This window comes from Otolemur garnettii, unplaced genomic scaffold (genome assembly GCF_000181295.1).
Source record: "Otolemur garnettii isolate 467f Iridium unplaced genomic scaffold, OtoGar3 scaffold00086, whole genome shotgun sequence".
NCBI lineage: Eukaryota > Metazoa > Chordata > Mammalia > Primates > Galagidae > Otolemur > Otolemur garnettii.
In genome coordinates, this window is record NW_003852481.1 from 3,459,116 (window position 1) to 3,470,868 (window position 11,753).

The 11,753-nt window shown below is 42.3% G+C and overlaps 1 protein-coding gene across 4 annotated transcripts in view; it reads left to right on the forward strand.

Moving 5' to 3' along the window:
• Positions 1-11,753, forward strand: part of SIK2 (salt inducible kinase 2) — a 131,064-nt gene that overhangs the window by 82,998 nt on the left and 36,313 nt on the right. For all 4 annotated transcript variants that reach the window (XR_002774581.1, XM_003794726.3, XM_023516082.1 and 1 more), the window contains exon 4: positions 5,463-5,624. Coding sequence is in view for 3 of the 4 variants with exons in the window: in XM_003794726.3 (XP_003794774.1) it covers positions 5,463-5,624 (162 nt within the window). In the remaining variant the exon portion in view is untranslated. The remainder of the gene's footprint in view (positions 1-5,462; positions 5,625-11,753) is intronic.

Below are 11,753 nucleotides of genomic sequence, written 5' to 3' on the forward strand. Positions count from 1 at the left end.
GAATAATAGTTAGGGAAGGAGGGCAGATTGTGACATGGAAACCGTATCACAGGGGGCTAGTGGGTGAATAATAGTTAGGGAAGGAGGGCAGATTGAGTCAAGCCCTGACAATATGACAACAGTGGGAATAGTAATGATGGTAATTGAAGAGTAACAGCTCGCATTTCTGAATGCTTATATGTTCCAGGCATTATGCAGAGGTGTTTTTTTTTTTTTTAATTGGATTTTTAAATTTAATCTTACCATAACCTGGCAAGTTAGTTTCTATTATTATCTCCGTTTGGGGAGTAGCAAATGGAGGATTCAAGAGGTTAAGTGATTTGCTCACGGTCACATCATTAGCAAGTATGGAGACAAAATTTGAACCTAGGCAGCCTGTCTCCTCAATACTTGTTAAAAAAAAAATACAAATTCTTGGGCCCTTTCCAAGCCCAACTCTATCAGAAACTCTGAGAGTTCCGCAGTACACTGGAGTTTGAGAACCATGATATTAGGAAAAAGACCGATGAGAATCTTTCATTAAAGGACCAGGCTTTCCCCCACAGAACTGTTGCTTTGTTAGCACTCTTAAAAGAAGAGTGGGATGATCGGTTACTCCTATACGGGCACCGTTCTTGACACCCCCAAAGGAGTTAAACTGGAATCTATTCCGTCCATTATATTTGGATTCCAATTTGTAGGGAACGAGGGAGATTAAAGAGTAAGTTCAACAGGATCATGAGGAAGGAGAAGACAGATCCAGACTTAGGACGGGCAGCCCAGTTTGCTCAAGTCAGTGGCAAAAGGGGGAGAGTGAAGGTGGGAGAACTGTGACCAAATAAAAGGGCTGCGCAGGAAAGCAAGTGCAAAACGCTTATCTGCTCTGGCTCCTGATTCAAATAAGCCGACTAGGGAGTATCGGATTCAGACTCGTATTAAATGATATTAAGGGATAATTACATGAGGTGTGACAATGATATTGCAGTGTGTAAAGAAAGTGTTAATTTTAAGAGATATCATACAAAAGTAGTTAGGGCAAAACAAAATGATGTCAATGTGTTTTATGTTACTATAGCAAACACAAAAAGCAATGAAAGAGAAAAGGATAAGGGGAACAAGTATGGCAAGATGTGGAAAACTCTTGAATCTCGGGGATTCGTGACTATTGTCTCTACTTCCATATATGTTTAAAGTTTTCATAATGAAAAGTTAGAAAATTTAAAAGCTATCTACATTAATCAGTCCATATTTATTCTTGACCTGGATTGACGTGTGTAGTAATTGCATACTTGTCTGTCCCAGTATTTCTCAAACTCGTCAGTGTTGAGGTTAAATGGTCCAGTCTCTCGCATACCATGATTTTTGTAAAATACAGTAAGTCAGTTATCAGAAACGCAAAGTGGCGAGAGGGTGACATACAAAATACAACCTTTTACTTTGTTATTAAGTCAACAGACATAAAATTACATTTCACTCCCCACTCAGAACAAATGTAAACATAGGAAAAAATGAGTTTCTAAGAATGGTATCCCTGGGCGGCGCCTGGAGCTAAGTGGGTAGGGCACCAGCCACGTACACTGAGGCTGGCGGGTTCTAACCCAGCCCGGGCCTGCTAAAATCAGCAGTGACAACTGCAACAACAAAAATAGCCAGGCACCTGTAGTACCTGCTACTTGGGAGGTTGAGGCAAGAGGATTGCTTAATCCCTATAGTTTGAGGTTGCTGTGGGCTGTGACACCACGGCACTCTGCTGAGGGCAACATAATGAGACTGTCTCAAAAAAAAAAAAAAGTGGTATCCATTCATCAAAAATATATACATAAGCAATTAATATAGAAAATTGCTGTTGTGCTCCTAAGTTTGTCCTGTAGTCATAAATGAGGTTTTTAATGTGAAACAGGAGCGTGAGTGAGTTCTATGTTACCTTCAGGGGCTTGTGCATTAAACTGAGTTTGGTTAACCCTGCTCTTCAGAGGGGGTGGTGCGTACTTAAACTGATTGCTATTTGTGGCCACAGTTTCTGACTCAGTTACTTCGATGACTGACTGAGCAGATGTTCCGGTTTTCGGGGATGCTTACGCTGCAGAAATCACACAGCCTCGGGAAGATAATAGACGCGCCGGAATACTTGCTGAGATTTTCGCTTAGATAGTGAAAGTCCTGCCTCCCTCATAGTATGTCTCTTAATCTCTGGAATTTGGGGCCTGTCATTCTCCTGGCAGTGTGTGTTAGGTATTTACTGGCATGTGGTGGTAAATTTACTGGCTTGGCCTGGTAATTTTAGGTTCAGATACACCACACCTTTCTTTTTCAGACAGATGCCAAGTTTCAAAGTTTTCCCTCGCCCTTGCCTATGGGAGTGCCAATTTGGACCAATAGCTTTTAAAAACAATAACACTAGGCTGGGCATGGTGGCTCACGCCTGTCATCCTAGCACTCTGGGAGGCCAAAGCAGGAGGAAGGAGGATTGCTTGAGGTCAAGAGTTCGAGACCAGCTTGAGCAAGAGTGAGATCCTGTCTCTACTAAAAATTAAAAAATAAGCTGGGTGTGGTGGCGGTGCCCGTAGTGCTTGGGAGGCAGAGGCAGGGGAGGATCACTGGAGCCCAGGAGTCTGAGGCTGCTGTGCGCTGTGATGACACCACTGTGCCGTGCAGCAGAGCAAGACTCTGTCTCAGAAAAAACCAAAAATAAAGAATAGCCATGGACTCCACTGTGCTTCCCAGGACTCCATTTGTAGTCAGTAATGGGAGATCTTTCTCCATCTGTCTTGCTTTGAACTTGTTCACATTACATCTATTTGATTTCTCTGTGTTACCAAAATTGCAAAACCACTAACCCATATTGGCTTAACACTTTTGTCAGAAAAAAAAATTTATCTATCTGATGAAGTCAATCATTTGTCCATGAGAAAATGATCTCAGTAGTGGTAGCATTTTGTGTGGAATCTTGGGGGAAATATTAACTAGTCAAAATATATTCCCTTATAGGAGATGTTGTATTCACCTCAATAGCTCATGTTAGCCCAAGGGTCCAGCTTCTTTTTTTGTGAGACACGTATTGCTTTGTCTCCCAGGCTGGAGTACAGTGACCTTCTGATAGCTCACAGCAAACTCAAACCCGTGGACTCAAGCAGTCCTCCCTGCTCTGGGGAGGGGGTAGCTGGGACAAAGGCACACACCACCATACTTGGCTAGTATTTCTGTTTTTGTAGAGATGGAGTCTCACTCTTGCACAGGCTGGTCTCTAACTCCTGGCCTCAGGCAGTCCTCCTGGCTCAGCCTCCCAGAGTGCTAGGATTACAGCATGAGCCACCGTGCTGGCCTAATTTATCTCATGCATAGAAAGCACGTTGTCAGCTGAGTACTTTGGGAGGCTGAGGAGGGTCACTTGAGGCCAGGAGTTTAAGACCAAACATAATAAGCAAGACCCAGTTCCTACAAAAAAATTTAAAAAATTATCCAGGTATGGTGGTGCACACCTGTATTCCCAGCCACTTGAGAGGCTGGGGCACGATGATCACTTGAACCCAGGAGTTCTAGGTTGCAGTGAGCTGTGGTCACACCCCTGCACTCCAGCCTGAGTGACGGTGTGAGACCCTATCTCTGGGGGACAATGGAAAGAGGCAAAGACATTGTTCACGTGCCAGTTCTTAAACATAATCTCTGTGACAGCAGTTTGGGCATTTGGGTCAAAAATTCTACACATTCTTAAGTGACCCTTCCTCCCCTTCAGAATTATGGACGGCTCATCACACAGGCTCTGTAGAGGCAGTGGACTGAGTGGTGAAGGGGAAGACGTCTCAGTTTCCGATGCCAGCCCGTGTAGAAGAGCAGACTGAACGTCTACTTAGATTTAAAGCCCGTAGAGTATGGCGTGCTACTCCACGTTTCTATAACACTGTCAATGCAAGAGTGTATGACACCGTCCATGATAGGACTTACTCAGCCAAGTGTTAAGGGCTGTGCCCGTGAGGTTTTGTGAGTAGTGCTGAGCGCTGCAGGGGCACAGAGAATAATGTGGTCCCTGTCCTAGGAAGCTTGAATGAAGATATCTTTAATTTTTCAAAATATAGCATGTTAGAACTTGGGCCGTATATGTGCACACACATATTTAGAATATGTACGCAGATAATAACATTCAGTGTAAAGGCCAGGGCACAGGCTGATAAACTGTGTCAGTTTCGGGTACTGGCACGTGTCCGTGTGAGATAAGGGAAAGGAGTTCAGAGAAGACAGGTTCTTTCTACTGAAGCAATGAAGGGACTGTTGAAGGCCAAGGTGCCATTAGGGTTTTAAAAGGATAGCTAGGATTGCAGCAGGAGTCTAGTAAAAATGGTTCCTAGTATAAAATCCAGTCAAAGGTTCCAGTAGTCCCAGATCAGCTGTTCACTCGCCGAGTGTATGAATTCGGCTGTATCACCTAATCCCTCTATCTTTAGCTTTCTGACCAGGAATTGAGTAACAATTCTCATAGAGGCCTTTAGGAAGATTAGACAGGATACTATGATATGAACAACATGTGTTGTACAAATGTTAGTAAACTTTATAGTAAACATTGAGAAGGACATGGGCCAAAGGCATGAAATTTAAAAACCAGCAAATTAGTAAGCACTAGGACAGAAATGTGTGAAGATGACTGTGAATATTGATTCCCCAGACTGCTCCTTAGTTAGGAAAATTTTCTTTAAACAGTCTTTCAAGGTTTGTGGTGCTCTCGCTCTCCCTTCCAAAGATAATTTCAGAGGCCTTTTAGATCTTCTCTTGAAACTTGAATGAGTTGTAATGTTCAGTTTTATTGAATCCATGTACCCAGTACACATAGAATTAACGTTCAGGTAAACTGCCTTAATGAAGATTATAACATTGTACAAAGACAATGTACTTTGCAAAATATATTTGTCTTTTAGTTTAGGAAAATGACCATCATGGCAGTGTTTGGTTTAGAGAACAAGTACGCATGTTTTGGGGTGGATCAGAATCGTCCCTTCCAACAGAACAGGGTGTGAATTATTTAAGCTACTTCCAGGTACCCTCAAAGCTCCTGAGACAGGTGGTTTCTATAATAATGGCATGAAAACAATGTTTCTAAAATGATGTCCTTTCTGATGGGACGTCAGAGAAGTCACTCATGTTCTCTGCTTTGTGTAAGTTTTAATTTTAAAGTGTGGTTAGGAGAAATACTCAATATATTTTTCAACAGAAAGACAGAGGGAGTGCTTATGCATAAGCAGCCGTGTTGAGGTATTGTACTTTGAATTGTACTAATTGCTGTCGTGTGGTCGTGGGTACTCACCATTTTTTTGGACTCCAGTGAAATATGATTGGAATTACTTCTCCAAAGGCAAGAACATGTTATGTGGACACTAATTCTTGCTCACTTTAAAAAAAAAAAAATTGTTTTTTGAAGGAAAAGAAAACCTGAGTGCTACTAGTAGAGTCATTTTATTTTGGTGACTAATTCTGAATTCTTTCTTCTTTCACAGACTATCTTGCAAATCATGGCCGGCTAAATGAGTCTGAAGCCAGGCGAAAATTCTGGCAAATTCTGTCTGCTGTGGATTACTGTCATGGTCGGAAGATTGTGCACCGTGACCTCAAGGCTGAAAATCTCCTGCTGGATAACAACATGAATATCAAAATCGCAGGTAACTGGGACAGAGCTGGCTCCAGCGCGATCAGGTGTGAGCCTTCGCCCTGGGTCTGCAGGTAGCCCCGCAGGCGAAGGTTCAGGAGCAGTTCTCCCGGACTGTGTCAGTTTTTCTCAAAATGCATTTCACACGTTTCCTAGTTCTGTATGTAATTGAAACTAAGGGACGTAAGTTCACTGGTAATATACTCAGTGACAGGGCTACCCCTGAGGTGTGATTGGTGTCCAGGTCCCCTTGGGAGGGGTTCTGCTGGACGAGGTACATCTGGCTGCTTGTGAGAGTGACTGGAGGCAGGGCTGGAGGAGCAGTGTGGGCAGCTGGTGCTCTCACCGCTCTCCTAAGTATGGCTGTGCTGTAGTTGGACAAGAATACAAAGTGATGGAAGTAGACGAGAGATACTTAACACACGAGAAAGCACCTTGCTTTACTCTGATACAGCAGAGTTTGATTTATAACACGGAAGCTGAACGTAGAGATTAGTTTGCTTATTTCCCTCCCACGCTTTCCCATTGTAAAGATGCTTGTATTTTATATTCTGAGTTTTATTCACGTGGTCAAAGCTCTCATTCCATTGACATTAATACATACTTACACGTCAGGCCGTCTGCTCTGCTAAGCATGATGTGTGGCACTCATTTCACAGCATTTATACGTATCTATATTAAAATACCACGTTTTACACTTTGAATATATACCATCTTTTTGTCAATTATTCTTTAAAAAATTAAAAAAAAAATACAGTACATTAGTTGCCATAAGAAAGGTGTGTGTAGATGGTGGTAGGAATGGAGGCGAGGGAAGAGAGGTCTACCCACGGAGTCAGGAAAACTTCACAGGGAAAGAATGACCTGAAATTTGGCTGGAATTTGGCTGAGAGATGAGTTAGAAGCTTGCCGGGAAGATAAACAGAAGTAGGAGGTTGCAGGCAGAGATTGGAATGACGAGGAACTGAAGCCCGATACTGGTTAAATGAAAATCTGCAGTAGGTATGGGGGATTGACACAGAGGAGCAGGTAGGTAAAGAGCAGAATGTGAAGAGTCTTGAGTGCCACGTAAAAGATTTAAGGTTTATTCTGTACATAATGGGGAGGAGCCTCACCCATTGAAAATTTTATGGCATGGATGGGCATAAAGTGGGACTGGAGTGGCATGATTAGATTTGCACATTGGAAATGTGTCTCTGGCAGCAGAGTTAAGATAGGTGGGAGATGTGGATGAGATTGAAGATTAATAAGGAATCTACTACAGTAGGCTAGTCAAGAAAGTGCGGGCCGGAACTAGAGCAGCAGCAGTAAGGTTGAAGGTATGGGCAGGAGGGACGTGTATTTTGCTTAGGTGTTGAAGAAGCTCCAGGCACAGGTTAAAAGCACAGCCGAGTTACAAGTGTTCTGTTCTAGGATTGTAAAAGAGGAGGAAGGAAACGTCCAGATGAGAGGAGCCGACCAAGAAACTACTGCTTGGCTGTCTAGGTTGATACTGCGAGTTACAAGCCTCTGCTTTGTGCATTAAACTGATCTGTTTCTGTCCTGCTTCTTAGTTTTTGTCTGGGGCTTTTGGGGGAAGGTAAATAATTTTTGCTTGTTTAAATGCCAGTGTTATGCATGTTCCAGGGTATGTAAGGGGCTTTTAATTCTGTAGTCTGTGGTTTTCCTTTTCCCTAATGAGCCTAAATAAGACAACATGTTTTTTAAGTTAATTTGTTTTATCTATCTGTTTAGCTGAACTAATTTGACATTTTTTGTTATTATAATATACACAGAATTAGAATGCTACTGTCATCTTTTTTAATATATGTTCGCTTCTATTTATGTTTTTTTCCCCCTTCACTGTCATCTTCTGTCTCTTTCATCTGGTCTCATTCACTTCCCCCCTTTTTGCCAACCTTCTGTAACGTACATCACGGGAATTTTTGTTTACTCTTCCTTTTTTTTTTTTTTTTGAGACGGAGCCTCAAGCTATCCCCCTGGGTAGAGTGCCATGGCATCATGCTCACAGCAACCTCCAACTCCTGGGCTCAAGCGAGTCTCCTGCCTCCGCCTCCCAAGTAGCTGGGACCACAGGCGCCCGCCACAACGCCTGGCTATTTTTTGGTTGCAGCCGTCATTGTTGTTTGGCGGGTCCGGACTGGGGATTCGAACCCGCCACCTTAGGTGTACGTGGCTGGCGCCTTAGCCGGTTGAGCCACAGGCGCCGAGCCTGTTTACTCTTCCTTAAAAGGATCAGCTGCCCTAAAACGTTTTGTCAGAGAATGTCTTTTTCTTTTCTTAAGTCCTTAGCTCTGTAGAAAGAAATGGGAGCCCCCTGCTTCACTTTTGTAGTCTCATTACCAAAACAAAAAATTCACAAAGGGCGCCACCTGTGGCTCAGTGGGTTCGGTGCCAGCCCCATATACCAAGGGTGGAGGGTTTGAGCCCGACCCTGGCCAAACTGCAACAAAAAATAGCTGGGCATTGTGGCAGGCGCCTTTAGTCCCAGCTACTTGGGAGGCTGAGGGAAGAGAATCACCTAAGCTCAAGAGCTGGAGTTTGCTGTGAGCTGTGACACCACGGCACTCTACCAAGGGCGATAAAACGAGACTCTGTCTCTAAAAAGAAAAAAAAATCACAAAAATAATAGTTCAGAGAAGTTCTGGGAGTTTTTCTTATGCAGAGAAAAGTTAGAGATACGACTATATGTCACATGCTGTAGAAATCATGAAGTGCAGTCCCTTAACATCTTAGAAGAAGTGTCGAAAACACCAAAGAACACCAGAAGCACAGAATATTGCTTTAAGGTTGTAACCAAGTTTTGCCTGGCTGTAGTGTGTCTCCTATAATTCTGGCCTAAAATAAAGGTGGGTCAGATCAGTATTTCTATTGTCATTATGTGATATCTAGGTCTTTGGTTGGTTTGTTTTTGCTGTTTCTGTTTTTGAATATCTAAACTTCAAGGCTTTCTAATGATATAGAAGATGGGTAAAAACTTCCGATTCCTCCAGTTGTTTTCTCCGGTTAAGAGGTAGCGTGTCGACCAGCCTTCCTTTAGTTGAGCTTGTGCTGTTTTCAGGTATTCTTCTGGGCATTCGTGCCATTTCATCTTCACAGCAACCTCAGGGAGCCTACGTTGCTTTTTTTATTTTTTTATTTATATTTTTTATTCATAAACATATAGATCAAGTATACATTTATGCATTTGTGGGGTACAATGTGCTAATTTTATATGCAATTGTATGCAATTGCTGATTTTATATACAATTGTATATTTATATAGGCAATTGTATATATGTATATATACAATTTGGAATGCTTATATCTTCATTAGTTAATACTTAATATATCCTTCACCTCATTTACTTAATTATTGTGTTAAGGCATTTATACTCTGTACTTAATAGATTAGACATGTCCCCTTGCAATATGCACATTACTTTTAAATGAGAAAACTGAAACTCAAAGAGATCAGATTGCTTGCTACGGTGCTGCAGATAAGATGCAGCAAACAAGGCTCGGCGCCTATAGCTCAGCCGGCTAAGGCACCAGCCACGTACACCTAAGGTGGCGGGTTCGAATCCCCAGCCCGGACCCGCCGAACAACAATGACGGCTGCAACCAAAAAATAGCCGGGCGTTGTGGCGGGCGCCTGTGGTCCCAGCTACTTGGGAGGCGGAGGCAAGAGACTCGCTTGAGCCCAGGAGTTGGAGGTTGCTGTGAGCTGTAATGCCACGGCACTCTACCCAGGGGGATAGCTTGAGGCTCTGTCTCAAAAAAAAAAAAAAAAAAAAAAGATGCAGCAAACTCAAGTTCAGACCACAGAGTCTGTGCTTCTTCCCCTGCACTGTGTTGTAATTCCCAGCACCAAGTGTCAGTTCCTTCTCAGGACGTGCTCCCTAACTGAATAGTGGGTCCCGCGGTCCTGCATTTATCCATTTAGTGTCCCTGCTCCCGTTCTTCACAGATGGAGACTCAGGTGTGCACACGCAGTTTAGCTAAGCACTCAAAAGTTCTCTTGCCCACACTTCATCCTCTGTTATCCTCACTACTCTCAACCCCAACTTTTAGTGTTTATTAAGCATTTACTCTGCTCATTCACGTTTCAAGATAGAAACAGCAACAGAAAAAAATCTTCACTCTGCTCTCCCCTCAAGGATTTAATCAAATAAAGAAGGAAACCTTTAAGTAAATATAACACAAAAAGATCATTGTTTTCAAGGCCGTGAGGCTCAGAGAAAGACTAACTCTGCCTGGAAGAATCAGGGAAATTTTTAGCTAAGACTTAATTAACAAGAAGATATTTGTGGTGGAATGAGGGTGGAGGGGCAAGATAGAGGGAGGCAGCAGTGGGGGTCGTGGTGGCTTCTTCAAGCAAATGGATCAGTATGTGCAAAGGTGGAGAGGCCAGACAGAACTTGGAGTGCTGGGACACATGGAGATGCCCGTAAGAAAAGATAGGAAAGAGCCCAGACAGGTAGGCAGGGCCAGGCCATGAAGGATTCCACCTGCCACGTGAAGTTTGGGTATGTTCCAATGCCTTTAATGAATTTCTCCAGGATATATCTTTTTATTCATAGATTTCACAACTTTCTGATGGCCCCGCTCTCCTTTAAGAACACCATCTTCTGATCTCTGAGAATTCTTGAATTTTAAAGCAATCTAACATGTGGGAAAGACGAGGCTCCATGGAAAGAAACCACAAGAACTCAGAATGAAATATGAAACTGTCCCCTCAAATTATATTTTTTTGTTTCTCTTTTATTGCTAAATAAGATGAATAAATGAACCGTTTTAGTCATCTTGTATGTTGAAATTGAAAAGAAGCAAAAAACAAATAAATAAACACAAACCAAAACCAGGTTTAAATTAAAATACTGCTGTGTGTTTGTAAGACAGAAAGTGGAATAGAAGTATCAGCCATGGTTCATTTTATTAAATTGGGAAACATGGCTTGGAGATGAGCTTCTAGTTGGCGTTCCTCCTCCCGTGGGTCAGAACTTCAGATGCGAATGAGACGTAGATTCAGCCACACCTCTTCTCAGTGCCTCGATCAGGAGACCTCCTGCCTTTGTGAAATACTAGGACGTTCACTGTAAGAAGCTGAATGCAGAGCAATGTTGAACCAATAATTTTAGCAATTGTAGTAATTTTAGCCATTGTAGTGCTGTTTCTTCTAGTATTTTGACTCTGGCTATTCAGGCAATAAGTTGAGAATAAAAAGATGAATAACATTTAATTTTATTCTCCACCTTTCCCAGTTTGAAATGTTTGTAATAAACATTTAGGTAAGGATTAAAATGTATGAATTCCTGGAGGAAGTTTTCAGAAAATAATCACAATTCAAACAAGGCTTTCTGTAGACTACTGAGTTTGGTAACCATGCAGGTGCAAATTCTGGCGGTGCCACTTAGTAGCTGTGACCTTGAGCTGGTGATTTAACCTCTGTAGGCCCAGGTTTCCTTGTCTGTTAAATAGAGATTAATCTGTTTTTCAGGAAGAGATTGTAGGGATTATAGATCATGTTAGAGACAGGGAGACAATACAGGTAAGAGTTAGAGGGTAAAGAGTATGGACTCTAGAACCGGGAAACCTGGGTTGGAATCCTGGTTCTGACATGAACTGTGTGTCCAAGGACACATTTCCTACCCTTTCTGTTCTCAGTTTCCTTATCTGTGAAGGGAAACGATAGAGGTTCATATCTCACGGCGGTTATTGCTTGAGTTAATATTTGCAGAGTACTTAGAACAATGCCTGGCACATAGGACTGTGCAAGTATTTGTTAAATATATTGTTAATGAAAGCTCCTGGCACCATATAAACACTCCACAAAAGGTTAACTATTATTTATATCCAGTGTATAATTGATTCCATGTAAAAACAAAGCCTAATACAAATCTTAAATAAGCAAGGAAAATGTATCACTTATTGTCTCTGCTTCACGCAGATTAATTTTTTTTTTTTGAGAGGGACCTTAAAGGTGATGAGTATTATTACACGGTTAGCCTGATTAATCTGATCGTGCATCACAAGTCACTCGTCTTTAGCCCAGTAGGAATGCGTTCTTTCTGATTGGACACAGGGGCCACCTTCTGTCATTTCTGATTGGACACAGGGGCCACCTTCTGTCATTTCTGATTGGACACAGGGGCCACCTTCT